Genomic DNA, 14896 nt, shown 5'->3' on the forward strand with positions numbered 1-14896 from the left:
CCTGCTCAGCTGTCCACCACCTTCTTCACTCACTAGGCTTTTTTCTCTCTTTTTTCCCTCTTTTTTCCAAGGTTTTCTTGCTGCCTTTTCAGTCAGGCTGTTGGAACCTTCCTCCCATCATCATCTGTATCTACAGCCTCATCTGCATCTTGCCTCATTTTAACAGGAAGGTGTTTCTCCAGGCAGCACTGAGAGAACTAGCTAAGCACCTCACAGCACCCTCGGCCTCTTTCCCAGGAAGTGTGAAGGCTGTCTTCCCCCCTGACTGTGGCAGCTCAAATCTGACCCTGAACAGGCACTGCAGACTACAGAAACATTGTTCCTGTAAGACTTGGTGTCCCTGAAGGGCTAGAGTGCTGCCTGCTGTGCCAGTGGTTGTCTGAGGGACGTGGTTGCTGGGCTGTTTTCACACAGACGTTAGCACGGGTCTGTGATCCATGTAACAAACACAGGTGAAACAAAATCCATGAGCCAGATCCTTGCTGGTGTAAATGGGCTTAGTTTGGCCAAGTCATTCTGGTTTACACTGGCTGAGGATCTGATCGTTTTCTTAACCCAACATTCCTCACAGCAGGTGGAAAGGCACCCTTTAAACTGGGTGCCACCCTATAGCACTAATTTTGAACAACTTTGTGCATACTTAGTGATCCTGGTCAGATACTTGGGGGGGAAGCTCAGTGACAGCTAGAGATACATGAGAGGCTAGCTTGTCTCAAGAGTGTTCTATCTGTCACTCAGCAGCTGTGTGCTTCAAGCCCATGCTTGTGAAGATATGTGTGAAAAGGAGCTGTCTTGTCCCTCCCTTGTGCATGTACATGCAGATGAGGACTCTGAATGTGTGGACTTGGAAGCTATTTTGGCATGTTCTGCCCTAACTGTATCTCAGATCTTTCTCCTGCTGCTGCCACTGCTTCTGCACCACCATGTGCCTTTTTTTTTTTCTCCTCCTATTTAAGCCTCCTTACTTCCAAAAAGCTCTGTTTTTCACCCGCTCCTCTCTGTGGGGGGAAGTAGCTCCTTTGGGAGCTTCGAGATGAGGCTGAGATCATGTGAGGCTGGACATTCCTCTCCTGCTTCTGCTGCAGCCGGCTCCCACTGCTGCTCCGTGTGCTGTAGAGTCTGGTGCTCACACCCTCAGCATTCCTTGGCAGCTCCTTCAGAGACCTGCTCAGCTGCTTGCCTTTGCTGTGGAACATCTCACGCTTGTAAGTACTGCTGCTTACGGGAGTGCAGCTCTTAGGCAATGGCTGTAAGGCATGATCTGTCCTCTCTGGTTCTGATGTGAAGTTAACAGGCCTAAGGAAGCAAATGTCTAAGCTGGACTCAGAAGAGGCTGGGGAGCAATTCTCAAAGAGAGTGAGGTTTTGGAAGGCATCATCTTCGTAGGGGCCTGGCAGGGTGAAAACCTCCCCAGGGTAGTCGAACTCTTCGTAGCTTGGCGCAAAGTTCCTCGCATCCTGCAGCAGCTCCACAGAGGTCCTGATGGCTCTCTCAGTGTTTCCCACTGCATCAGCTGGTGGTGCTTCATACTCCATTTCAGGGATGGATTGTAAGGGGGCTGTTAGAGCCTTGAGTTCCTGCTCTGTGAGCTGAGAGGATGCAAGGATGTTCTCTGGCCTCTCATGTTTTCTACTTTCCATTTCCCAGTCAGGGGGCTTTACAGCCTGGATGTTCTCCATCACGGTTGGCTGGGGTTTCTTCAGCTGAGGCATCAAATGCCTTAAAATAAGAAACAAAACAAAACAAAAAAACAGAAGGAAGTGGAATACTAAAGGATAAGCGAGATACAGCATGACAAGCCCTCTTCCCCCCTTGCTCCCCCAGCCCCATTCTCTTGCTTTTAACACCAATAGTTATTATCATATCTTGTAGAACAGTAACAGAGCTGCCACTAATAGAAATTGCCTGAGTGGATTAGCAGGAGCAAACCTACAGAGGTAGAACTGCTTATCCAGTAGCTTTGGCTGACTTTTGTACTCTACACCATGAAATTAATGGAAACAGATGAGAAACCAACTGCTCCCCGTCTTTCCAGTTCATCTGCATTTTTGATTTTTACTTTCCTTCTCTTTCTGTCATGCAGGGTCTGTGTCTTACTTTCCTGTGGTCTGACTGTGTTTTCAGGCAAACAATGTTCCTCTCTTGGGTAGGGTGACTCTGTCCCCAGAAGTGTGTCAGGAGTACTTGGAGGACTCCTAACTGCTGTGTGTTCCAGGTAAGTCAGCAGAGAGTACTGCATTGGATGAGATACTAGTTGCAGGGTGTGCACCTCCATGGCCCTTAACAAACACTAGTTAGGAAAGTCCCACTGCCATCTGGGGACATAATGAATGGATTGGGGGAACAGAAACATTGTGATGTTCAAGATGTGCAGAGCTCTGCATCTGGGGCAAGATAACCCCACGCATCAGACCAGGCTGGGAGATTTGGGTTGAGCAGCATCCCTGGTATGAACTTGGGATTATAGCCAATGTCAGGCTAAAGATGAGCTGACAGCATGTTCTCATGTCAGACAAGGCAAACCCTGACCTGAGCTGTATTAGGAGCTACATGGCCAGCTGAGCCTGGGGAGTTTTTTCCCCCCTTCAGTGCTGATGAGACCCCCACCTGGCCCCATGCTGGGCCCTCAGATCAGGATGAATGTGGGAAAACTGGGGAGGTGCTAGCTGAGACTACCAAGATGGGGGCCTGGAGCATTGCATCTGTGAGGGGAGGGAGATTGGCTTGGGTAGTTTGGTGAGAAGGAGGCTAGGGATGGGTGTAATAACACTGCCACTTGAGGGGGACTCAGAATGATGAAGCCAAACTCTTCTTGTTTAGTGTCAAATGATGTAAGGAAGCACAACAGCCGCAAATTGCTGACATAAGAAAAAAGGCAAGTCTAGCATGCTTCTCTGATAATCATCTCAGTAGGCTAAAAATGGCCAAAGATTACTGGGTGCTACCAGTAGCCTCATCTTTCTTGAATTAGTCTTGTGTCTTTTTGAACCCATTTTACTTGCATCTTGTGATAGTGAGTCCCGTCATTCAATGATGTGCTATGTGGAAAAGTACTTTTTTTGCTAGTCTGAGACTTTGATCGTGTTTCCTAGCTCTTGTAATGTTGACAGTGAATAATGTGGAGTTACTATGCACACCACTGCCAGGCCTACACAAATACACATGCTCCCTGGTATACTGTTAAGACAGCTAGCAAGAACATTGACAGCCCTGGGTAGAGCTCTGAAATGTTTCCTACTTGTAAGCTGTGTGGTAGTGGATAGCAGGAAGGAGCCAGCCCTTCATCTCTACGTATACACAGGGAGTAGTCTTGGAAATGACAGTCTGTAACTGCCTAGTGTTGCTAGCAAAATATGGGTGAGGAGAGAGTTTTCAGCCTACTTTGAAAGCCTTCTACTGGGACAATAGGCTTACGGGGTTGTCGTGCCGGAGGAAGGTGCTGGTGGGAACGACTGTATTGTCTCTTCGGAGTGGATCCCGCCATCCCGGATAGACGTTGCACTGGGTGTTGGAGAAACCTCTTGGCTCGTACACTGGGAGGTGAGACCTTTGTACAGCTTCACCAGGGATGACCTGAGGGAGGAGAAATCCATCGTCGTGCTAAGAAATAAGGCAGGGAATGAGCACGAGCATGTAGAATCACAGAAAACAGAGCTGGGAGAGACCTTAATATCCCCGTTCACCTCTTCCCACCCCAAGGAAAGACCTGTTCCACCTAATCTGTCCCAGTCAGCAGGGCATCCTGCTTTCTGTCCTGTTGTTAATGTTTCTCCTGATAGCAGTCCCTCCCCAGCAGTCTGCTCCAGCCCTTTACCGCCCTCCATATTTGGAAGCTTCCCTTGAAGCTTGATCTTGTTCTACTCCCCCAATGAATCATCACAAGGAGCAAAGGCAACCAGATTTTGATTTTAGCAAAAAGTCTTGATTTCAAGGAACTCTTCTGAACCACAACTTGAGAATCTATATTCAGAGACATTTCTATCACAGTTCATCTCAAACAGGTTTTGGGAGGCTTTTGTTTCTTCCACCCCACTCCAGTAAAATAAGATAACACTATTCTTTCTCAATCTTAGCCGATGAGGGCTTCTTGGTGCTCACCAGGGCCCTGAGCTGCCAAAGCAACTAAGTCCCCGTGTGTTCTCCCACTGGGGAGTGACTTTACCATCGGTTTAAGGAATCAAATATTCCCATGAAACACGTGGCTGCTGTGTTTAGAAGGATTAAACTGATTTTCCTTTCACTCTCAGTTAGACAGAAGGGCCAACCCCCAAATCTGATCTCAGTTTGGAGGACAAATGCCAATAGTGAGTGTTCTCCAGCATTCATATGCAAAGGGCTTTATTTTATTTCAACAGAACAATGTGCCTGTTGATCTTGTCTGGATCCTAAACACCCTGCTGCCGGGCTTCCCCCACACCTCCCTTTCCCTGGTGATAGAGAGGGTGAGCTGATGTTGAGCTTACTTCTTCAGCTTTTTCCTCTTCTGTATAAGCAGGTCTTCATTGCATTGGAAGAGGAGGCTATAGTGTGAGATGAAAACGCGGAGGCGCTGCACACACACCAGCAGCAGGTAATAGTCAGGATGCTCTTGTTCCGTGAACTTCAAGACATTCTGGGGCACAGAGGAGAGCAGACTGTTTGGAGGGTGTCCTAACCCTTTCTGGGAAGAAGGTGCTATTGGGACCATGGATTAGTGCTATGGAGTGCCCATGGCACTGCCCTGTGGGAGCATGGTGGGAGATCTTCTGGGCAGAACCAGTTACTGAGGGACTTGGATGCTGCCTACCTCCTACTAGTACAGTGCAAATACACAAGTATCCACTGTAAATATAATCATGGGGATGTGTGGGTGATGAACTAGCTGAGTTTAGCATTGAATAAACAAACCAATCTCTTGTTTTTACAGGGCTTGCTTTGTGTCATTTGCCTTGGCTGAAATGTTTCAGAACAATTCAGATAACCCTTCTGGGAACCAGAACTCTTTTTATCAGCAAGCTCTGTATAGGAAAGGTTGTTGGGCTGTCGGAACCTCTAGTCCTCTCAGTCTCTCAGCTAACAGGCATGTGGACCACCTAGCAAAGAGGCCAGCTCTGTTACAGGGGTTAGGTCAGAGCTCACAGTAGATGAGCTCTGTAGTGCCCCATCTCTGGCCTCCTGTTCTCCCAGAGGAGCAGGCAGCAGAGCTTTCGGCTTCCCAGGGGACAAAAATTGGTTCTGTCAGGCCAAATGGAGAAAGTGGCAAATAGAAGCAAGCTTCAGCTGAAAATGATGAAAATTAAGATATTCTCAGCTGGCTTTCCCTTTCAAAAGTTTTTTTTCAGAGAGCCCACTGGGTTAGCCAGAAGCCCTGTACCTGTACAGGCCTGAATACCAGTTCTGAGTTAAGTCACATGTGATAAGAGTTCAGCAAGACAGTTTCCATCCTAGGGCCCTACCTGTAGATGAATAAGGTACTCAGGGATTCGCTGGACTATATGGAAGAACAGAATGTAGAGATCAGACTTGATTTCTTCTTCTACCTGAAATAGAGAAAGCAACTTCAGAGTCTCTCCCATCCATAAAACATGTCTGCTTCCAAATGGTTCTGGGGTTTAATGAGTAGTTATGCTGTAAGTAGTTATAACAGTTCACAGGAGGACACCAGTCAAGTGGCAGTTGTGCGTGACAGTATACCAGTCTTCATCTGCTTCTGGAAGGGATATTTGCAACTCCTTCCACTAGCAATACTAGTCCTAAAGATGAAATTCCTTAGGTTGGGGATTATCTATGAGGGACACTCAGACTAATTAAGTAGGGGTGTATGTTTAAAGTGCACTAGTTAAGTTTCATTGAAATCCCAGACAGACACTGTTGTTCAGACTGAAGTTCTTAGTTTAGGCCCAAATGAATTGAACAAAATACAATTGACTTCTACATTAAGATGTCTTGGAAGCGAGCTAGTGTGGTTAGTTACTGCACTTTAAAACTACCTTTATATTTAACTTTCCTAGTTTAAACCAAGAATCAAGAGTGTGAGACCAAATACCTGAACAGTAGAGACTGTTTTCTGTCTAAAGCACTTAAAGCTTCACTCTTGATCTCCCTGTTTGGATGAGCCCGCCATTTTCCCGGAGACACCACTTGCCTGGGACAGGTCTGGATAGTGTACGCATAGGCAAGCTTTCTCGGAGGTTTGATACAAGACATTGTTTCATGTCACAGCAGAAATATAGCTTTGGTTACACACAGTGATGAACACATTAAAGCTGCCTTTTGTAGGTTCATGTCAGCCATGGCAACATTCAGGAAACTGGCATTTGGTAACAGAACAAGATGATTGTCAGAAGAGTCCTATCATGGGCAGGGATAACAGGAGGAGATCCAGGCTTGCATGTTGCCATTATGTATCTGTGAAGCGGGCAGGAAGTTTACCTCCTTCAGGATCACCACGTGGATCAGAGAGATGCATTCTGGCAGGTCCCTCAGGTAAGCAACATAGTAGTCCAGAAAATTATTCTTACAAAAGGAAAAAAGAAAAGAAGAAAGAAACTTGAGAGATTTTTGGTCATAGAACAAGCCAGAACAAGAAACTGTTGATTCCCCACTATCACTCCTGGGAGCTCAGCAGTGCAGCAGGGCTGCAGCACTGTGTGAAACTTTTAGGTCTTAGGACTTCCCAAGAAAGGATGTTTAATCAAATGTGTTCAGCTGTTGAGCATAGTGTATAAAGTTTTATAGCTGTGCTGGGTGTGTGTGGCAGGGTTTTTGGTAGTGGGGGAGGGGGCTACAGCAGTGGCCCGTGTGAGAAGCTTCTCAAAGCTCCCCTGGCTCCAAGTCAGACCCTCCTCTGGCCAAGACTGAGCCAGTGACGGTGGCTGCACCTCTGTGATAACGTATTTGAAAAGGGGAACCTAAGGGGAGTGGGGGGACCTGTGAGGGGACATTAGGACAAGGACACCTATGTGAACACCAAGGTCAGTGGAAGGAAGGAGGAGGAAGGGGGAAAGGTGCTGGGGGGAGATGTGCTGGGGCAGAGACTCCCCTGAATCCCATGGTGAGATGGCAGGGCCACCCCCCTGCCACCCATGGAGGTCACCGGAGGAGCAGAGATCCACCTGTGGCCTGTGGAGGACCCTGGGGACTCTGTAGGAAGAAGCAGCCCCCGCTGTTGTAGTTCAGTGCTGGGAGAACTGCAACACATCAGGGTGACCCATGCCAGAGCATCTCGGGAAGAATGTATCCTGTGGGGAGGACTCACGGTGGAGAGAGCTTGTGGAGGACTGTCTCCCGTAAGAGGGATGCCAAGAGTGCTTCTCCCCCTCCTTGGAGGAAGAAGCTGCGGACTGACTTCACCCCCCATCCCCCACCCCTGTGCCACTGGGGGAGGAAGTAGAAATATCAGGAACAAAGCTGGGCCTGGGAAGAAGGGAGGGGTGGTGTGGGGGGGTGTTTTTAAGATGTGGTAGTGCTTCTCCCTGTCCCATTCTGTCTGTTAAATGTCATTGTTGGTAGTGTCTTGAATTAGTCAGGTTTTTTTTCTTCCCCTAATGAGCCTGTCTTTTTGCCTGTGACTATAATAGGTGAGCAATGCCTCCCAGTCCTTATCTCCCTGAGCCTTTTGATTCATATTTCTCCTTCCCAGGGCTGGGGAGGAAGGGGTGAGTGAACTGCTTCGTGGTGCTGAGTTGCCCTCTGGGCTCAAACCATGACAATAGCAGATGGGAGGGGTAGAGAGGCTGGGGAGGAAGAAGCTTTTCTTATTTAAGACTCTTAAAATTTATAAAGCATCAGATGAGTTTTTATACATCCTTCCAGGAGAGGTCCTACTGCTTGCCAAGGGTTGGGCAGACCTTCACCCTGAGAAGAAGGTGCTGTTTTACTTGGGGCTACAAACCATATAGGGTAAGGGGCCCACCAGCTTGTCCTAACTCTGAGCAAAGCATACTAGGGAAGGGGAGCATGAGAAACATGCTCTTTTCACACTCTCACTGTGAATACAGGCATCTAAGCTGTAAAGGCTCACGTGTGGCTCCTGCAACTAAGTCTAGGTCTCGTGCATTTATTATAAGGCTGTGCTATGTGGCTGCATGCTCCCAGGTGGGTCTGGCATGGGGGCTCCCTGACCAACCAAGTACTACAACAAAGGGGCAACCATGCACTGGGACTCCACTCAAAGGAGGCTGGCTGAAAGGCCTTATGCTAGCCACAGCTCCACAGCACAACCCCTCTGCTGCAAGGTATCCTGGCCCACCTGTGGGCCATTAGCCCAACATCATGAATCATAGCAGAAGAGTCCAGAGAGGTCTGTAACATACCTCATCATTTGTTAACTTCAGGAAGATGTCTCCTAGGATCCCTTGTCGTGGCCAGCTCAGGACTCGCTCTTGTAGAGCGTGAAGTAAATCAACATGCTGCTGGACCAGGTACCTCAAAGAGTTGGGGAAGAAACTGAAGGGAGATGATATCAGACTGGTTACACAGAGCAGAAGCTCAGCCCTAACGTGTACTGCTGAAGTGTGCATTCATGGTGGTCAGCACAGGCTTGCTTTAAACACAGGTATTATTAACTACTTTTATTGGAGTCCTGGATGCACCAGGGGGCCCTGTTTTGGCTGCTATGTACATGCTGGTACCCTCCCCAGTAGGCTACTGTTACAGTGTTTCGCATGTTTCTTAGGCTGACTCCAGTGCATTGTGTAGCTGACCAGAATTTGCAGAACTAAAAAGCCCAAGGCAATGCTGCTGTGGCTAATGAAGCAGGACCATGGTCCTGAGCCATCCCATAGTGCTTGGAGGACAGCTCCCCAGCTTTGTATGTTGTCTCATTTGTCAGGCCCTTTAACAAGCCAACCCTTTGATGCAGAGCTGGTCAAAATGTGCTACTGCCTTTTGTCATTGCATACTGATTTCATTCAGAATCAGAATGAAGATGTCAAATATCAAAATATTTTGCCACATGAAAGGTCCCAGGAAAAAAAGAGTAAAAATAAAAACTCACTTTGGACTATCATGCTTCAGTTTGAACTGTGTGTGTCATGTACATGCTTAAATGAGTTCACATCAACCCAGGTACCACATGTCCCACAGTGGACTTCTGTCAAATGACTCCTTGGATGTGGGACTCCTAGGGACAGCGGAAAGAGCCAAAAGAGAGCGAGCTAGCCAGGACTGGGCTCCCCAAATGTGCTTAGGGGCTGAAAGCTCCCAGGCCAAAGCTGAGTGAATGGGGAGAGCTGTAGGAGCTATCCCATCCTGGGAACTAAGCTGCCCTAGGGGCTGGCCTTTGCAAAGAGCTGGGTTGAACTGCTAGGCTGGATCAGTCCCCACTGGTCTTTTATCTGTGTGTAAATATATGTGTATGTCTGTGTATATTGATATCTGATGGGTTGCAGCCACTAGCCAGGGACTTATGCCCACAGCAGCTTCTAGAGCTGGAGCTGTGGATGGGGAGAAGCAGGCAGTGAATGCATAAAGCTCTCTTCCCACCCACACAGGAGGCATGCAAAAGAATAGGAGACTGATGGGACTCAGAGGGAGACTGAAATGAAGTAGTAGTGAAACAATTTGGGATGCAAGGTGGACGAGATGTAAGGACAGGCAGGAAGGTCTTTAATCACTGCAAAAACCTTCCAGTGCCTCCAATTTTCAACTAGAAATAAGCTCTAAGTGCTCAAAGATCTCTGTGTGGATGAAAGGAAAGTGGGAGAGAGGATGATGCAGAAAGAATATTGACTGAAGAAAACTCCCCAAAAGAGAGAGCACACTAAATCAAATACCTTCTCTCTTTGGTGCTCCTTTTCGCATCTGGCCCCTGCAATGTGGCCTTGATCTTCAGGATTAGGGAAAGGTTGATGACATATTTCCTTTCTGATTCCAACAGCTCCAAAGCGATGTTCTGCCTTTTGGCTTCCAGAAGATAATGGTTAAGTTTAAAAATAAGGAAATGCCGACCTCAAGGACAGCCTCATGTTAGACTGGTGATCTGACATTAAATCATGAAAGGAGAAACTGTCGAAAAGTGACATCAATATCTTGTCTTTGTATGTCTACTTTCCCCAAAATATAAAATTCTAGCCTGATGCTACAGCATGCCCCAGACTTGACAGGAGCCACAGCTTGCTAAGAAAGCTCCAAAGCAAATGTGTTTTCCCTATGAATACTATTTTTTTTCTAAGAATAACAAAACAAACAATCAAAGGCAAAACAACTCATACCAGGGATTCACATCCAGTTTCCTGCAGAATGAGAAGTATTTTTCACCTGCTTAAGCAACTACACTGTCACAATCCCATCAGTACTCTGAACCGGCCAGGTCTTGGAAAGGAGAATGGATGTCCTGGGTGCAGAGCAATTCTGTCAGTGGCACAGGCCAGCAAATATAAAAGCCAGAAGTCTTGGAGACTGAAGCCCTGAGACATTCTCCCCTTGCAGGAGAAACTGCCTCTGTGTCTCCCTCTGTAGAAGCTGATTACTGACCAGCTCACACCAGATGAGAATGAGCCTCTAGCCAGAGTTTTCCACTCTGTCCTTACCAGCCAAAGAGGGTTCGCATATAATGTTGTCTGCTGAGCTGTATCTGCTTTGGCCTATGTCTTTCCCTCTCTCCGGTTGCTCTTTGGAAATGTATTCATCTCCCCAGTCCTTGGTGTCCTTGGGCTGCTTCCACACTGTTGATGGCAGATGCACTTTCGACTGCCCCTCTGTTGTCAAGGAAGGCTTGAGACTATCATCTGTCTCTATGGTTGCTCCTGCAATGACAAACAGCTGCATGGATCTTGACATCAGTTGACTACATCAGCTAAAGCAGGCTGCCAACCTGTGTTATCATACATTTAAAGTACTGGAAGGAGAGTCTGAAGCATTCTCTGTGCTTCACAAGGGCCTTGTAGTGTTAATTTACAAACAGAAGTGCAGCTGGCGAGCACTTCTGCAGAACAAGGTTTGCACTCTTCCAGCATTTATTTTCAGGTCAAATAAGGTCCAAAATTAGACACACGTTAGAAAAGAAAAAATATATATTCCAAGTATGGTTGCACTTCAGGGTTTTGGGACACTTCAGGACTTGGTAATATGACACTTACTGGCAGGTATTATAGAAACAGAAAGTAGTATTATAAATTGGCCTTAAATGCCATTCTCAATGGATCTGAAGAGTTGTAGCTCTTAAAATTTTTGTTAGTGTAATGTGATTATACAGTAGCAGCAGGATTGATAGTCTGAGGCTATTAAATCACAGCTAAGGTAGGGGAGGGTGCAAGTGTATTAGAGCTATTGGGCTGGAATCGCTTTAATGTGAATAATTTGAATTTGTCTTGCTATGAACCATTTTCTGTAGCTTTTATTCTCTCTTTTTTTTCAAGTGTATTCAAGGAAAAGAGCCATCCAGAATAGTGAGTGCTTCTAGAGAACAGTGCAAACATCTAATGGCTATTCTCATGTGTCCTTTTGCTGGACAGGATCCTTAATGTCCCCTTACTATACCATTCTTTTACTTCTGACCAACTTTATTTTTACCAGAAAAACTCCTGTGTTAATATTCAGACATGTCCACAAGGAATCTGGAAGCTGGTGGGCAAATAAACAGCTCACCAGTTCTACTGGTGTGTAGTCACTGCAAAGACCATCTCTTCCCAAGTTGCAAAACGGTGCTCTCATTCTTTGCCGCATCAGTAAATCTCAATTCTTCCTTTCTGCAAAGGCACTTAGACCCTGCAAAAGCAGCAGCAGAAAAGCTTTTCCTGCCAAATATCAATCCTTTGCATTGTCTGTCAGGTATTTGGCACTTCAGGGATGCAGGTTTGACCTTGTATCTCAACTACAAGTATGAAAATGGAGGTACACGCAAAGTGAAAGACATTCCTTTGAAATGCGTGCCCTGAAAGCATTTCTTCAGTGCAGTAAAGCAACCGCTCTGAATCATTGTCCTACTGTTTTTTGACAGTTCAGTATTTTCCTACCTGGACCTGCTATGACTTTCATATTTCCTTCTCCCATTGGCATGATCCTGGTGTCAGACACTGTTGAAGAAAAAATGGAAACTTTACAAGAGAAGAGAGCTGAAGAGCAGGCTTCCTCCTGCCAAGCCTAGTCAGTATGGTTAGATCCTCCAGTCTTTCACATTTTTGCTATGGGAATGTCCCATTAGATCCTCCACTGAGGATCTTTACTGTTTTGGCTCTTGTGGTCTTTGTTTCAGTAGCACCTGCAGGCAGGCTAATGTGGGGGTCCCTGTTGTGTTTGGTGCTGTATGACTGCAGAGGAACATTAGCAGTCTTGGCTTGTCCTTGCTCAGTAGGTGCACGTTGGGTTGAAAGCACCCAGCAAGCAGAACAAGAGGATGGAGGCCTGACAGACACACGGCTGCCATTTTGGGAGGAAAGGAGCTTATTGAAGAGTGAAGGAGTAAGATGACTGGAAAGAAAGGGGCAGTGGGAGAAGTAGGTGAGAGAGGTGGATGTGCAAGAGGGACATGAGGGAGGAGAGGGCTAACATACCACCTCAGAGTAGGGCAGAGGGCAGGGCATGACTGACCAGATTCTGAGCAGAACAGAGTAGAAAATAGCACACGATTTTCATCCAATCTCTGCGTTTGTTGACATTTTAAATGTATATGTTTTTAGTGTCTTCCTATCTGAACAGCAAGTGAATGATAGACCATTTTAGACCCCCAAAGTCAATTATACAAAAAATGGCTCTGGTCCATCATCTTTTCTTTGATTCCAGCCTTCCCAAATGTTTGGCAATTGACAGTGATTTCCTGGTCAAGGTGTATCCCTAACACCATGGGTTAGCAGCTTCTGCAGCTAACAAGGGGCAGTGATTCTCCTAGCAGTGTGTATATGCAAGGAACAGTGATACCAGTAGCCTCGTATGTATATGTACCGCTCCCATGTCCCCTTGTCAAATCAACCACTGGTATGGCCCCTTAATGTCACCAGGTGTTGTCTGTCAGCCCAATCCCTGTGATCTTCCTTTCTGTGCTCTGCTCCCTTAAACAGAAACAAATCATAGAATCATAGAATGGTTTGGGTTGGAAGGGACCTTAAAGATCATCTGGTTCCAGTCACCCTGCTCATCAGCAGGGACACCTTCCACTAGATCCAACCTGGCCTTAAACACTTCCAGGGAGGGTCCATCTACAACTTCTCTGGGCAACCCGTTCCAGCATCTCACCACCATTGCAGTAAAGAATTTCTTCCTTATATCTAATCTAAATCTGTTACCCCTCATCTTATCCCTACACTCCCTGATAAAGAGTCCCTCCCCAGCTTTCCTGTAGCCCCCTTTAAGTACTGGAAGGCTGTTACAAGGTCTCCCCGGAGCCTTCTCTTCTCCAGGCTGAACACCCCCAACTCTCTCAGCCTGTCCTCATAAGGGAGGTGCTCCAGCCCCCTGTTCATCTTCGTGGCCTCCTCTGGACCTGCTCAAGCAGGTCCACGTCCTTCTGATGTTGGGGGCCTCAGAGCTGGACACAGGACTGCAGGTGGGGTCTCACGAGAGCAGAGTAAAGGGCTTGTAGTATTTTTATCAGAGCTCCTACTTGGTTCTGTGTCTGTGCCACTAGCGTTGCAGGGAAGAAGATCCAGCCTGCTTCCCTTTCATTGGAAGAGGCAAGCAACAGCTTTTGGGATAGTGTTCACAGAGCAGCATCTCCTGAATCCAGGCCAGCACCAAGGTTGCTATCCTGAGACACTGTGCTGAGGTGTGTGCACAGACCCAGGAGCAGTGCTGCTCAGGGGAGCACCTCTGTTCTCTTTTTGTGCTGCTGGCACCTGAGGAAAACTTGGTGTCCTCTTAGCCTGGTGACCTTCTTCTGGATTTTTTTCCTGAGGAAGGCACTGCACTTGCCTACTCTATTTCCTACCTTTTTCATAAGTAACGTTGTGTAAAAGACTTGTAAAATCTTCATTGATCAGCACAGGTTCTGGGAGGTTAATGGATCGAAATGGGCTGCCCTGGAGAGGTGTAGGCACTGTCTGTGACCCATGATCATCCTTCTGTGCTCTTCTGTACAAATACAAAGAATGAGACAGTTGGAAAGTATGAATGCTACAGGTGAAGCTCCTACACTACAATTGTGGCAGACACCAATATAAGTACAAGCACAGAGTCAAATTAGGACAACTCCAGCAGAGACCAGGAAAGGAGTTGGCTTTGATGGAGTTGGCTTTGATTGCAGTTCATGAAGTGTTCTGGAAGTAACTTCCACTGGCTATAGGGGAAGGTTATTTCAGAACTGTTCTTTTGCAGAGCATATTTCATCTAATTAAATGGCTTAATTAGCTAAGGAACTAGCCTAGATTTGCAAAGTGTTTGCATCAAGGCAGCTGTACACTCATCATCAAAACTCTGTTTTCAGAAGGAGGCCAATCAGGACCAAGGTGGACAAGCCGTCTGCTTCATCACAGCAACAGTGTGGCCCAGCAGTGTGCAAACATGCTCCTGCATGACCCTGCTTGGAGAAAAAAAGACTGGTGATAGCAAGGCAGAGCATGACTGCATCATCAGGAGTCTGCCGAGTCCTGCGTGGTTGGAAGGGGAAACTGCAGTGCTATTGTCTGGATGGGGGTGGCTTAGCAATAGCTTGTAATGGTGAAGGCTCCTGACTTTCAAAAGTATTCCTGCCCCAACATGTCTCTAGCAGGTCTGTGTGTTTCACCAGGCCCTCATTTCCCTGAGAGCTGCTGGGGCTATTTTGCTGTTAGAAACCCAGTGAGGTGTTGCTGTTTTTCTGCTGTGTTTGCTCTGTGGGGTATGTGTCTAAAAGCCTGGGGTGAACCGAAGGCTAAAGCTTCCAGTAATAATCAGGGTTGATACACATGTCCAGCTAGGAAAAAATTAAGAAATTAAGCTATAAGGAAATGAACGAAATGGACACCACTTCTAATTAGCACTTCCAGAGCCCTGGAGTTTGGGC

At 46.9% G+C, this 14896-nt stretch overlaps 1 protein-coding gene and 2 long non-coding RNA genes across 6 annotated transcripts in view; 2 read left to right on the forward strand and 1 right to left on the reverse strand.

Moving 5' to 3' along the window:
• Positions 1–14896, reverse strand: part of ARHGEF33 (Rho guanine nucleotide exchange factor 33) — a 35907-nt gene that overhangs the window by 3554 nt on the left and 17457 nt on the right. For 3 of the 4 annotated variants that reach the window (XM_074864215.1, XM_074864214.1, XM_074864216.1), the window contains 10 exons: positions 13844–13986; positions 11937–11996; positions 10512–10727; positions 9756–9885; positions 8295–8427; positions 6412–6495; positions 5436–5519; positions 4464–4612; positions 3415–3573; positions 966–1719 (listed from right to left, as the gene is read on the reverse strand). In XM_074864215.1, the coding sequence (XP_074720316.1) occupies positions 966–1719; positions 3415–3573; positions 4464–4612; positions 5436–5519; positions 6412–6495; positions 8295–8427; positions 9756–9885; positions 10512–10727; positions 11937–11996; positions 13844–13986 (1912 nt within the window). The remainder of the gene's footprint in view (positions 1–965; positions 1720–3414; positions 3574–4463; positions 4613–5435; positions 5520–6411; positions 6496–8294; positions 8428–9755; positions 9886–10511; positions 10728–11936; positions 11997–13843; positions 13987–14896) is intronic. The other variant, XM_074864217.1, reaches the window with a different exon arrangement.
• Positions 1120–5425, forward strand: LOC141941450 (uncharacterized). Its single transcript, XR_012628329.1, has 4 exons — positions 1120–1205; positions 2125–2215; positions 4496–4570; positions 4907–5425. It is a non-coding gene; the product is annotated as an uncharacterized LOC141941450 (long non-coding RNA).
• Positions 6382–14889, forward strand: LOC141941451 (uncharacterized). The gene is made up of 3 exons (XR_012628330.1): positions 6382–6465; positions 8316–8402; positions 14339–14889. It is a non-coding gene; the product is annotated as an uncharacterized LOC141941451 (long non-coding RNA).

This window comes from Strix uralensis, chromosome 3 (assembly GCF_047716275.1).
Source record: "Strix uralensis isolate ZFMK-TIS-50842 chromosome 3, bStrUra1, whole genome shotgun sequence".
NCBI classification, from domain to species: domain Eukaryota; kingdom Metazoa; phylum Chordata; class Aves; order Strigiformes; family Strigidae; genus Strix; species Strix uralensis.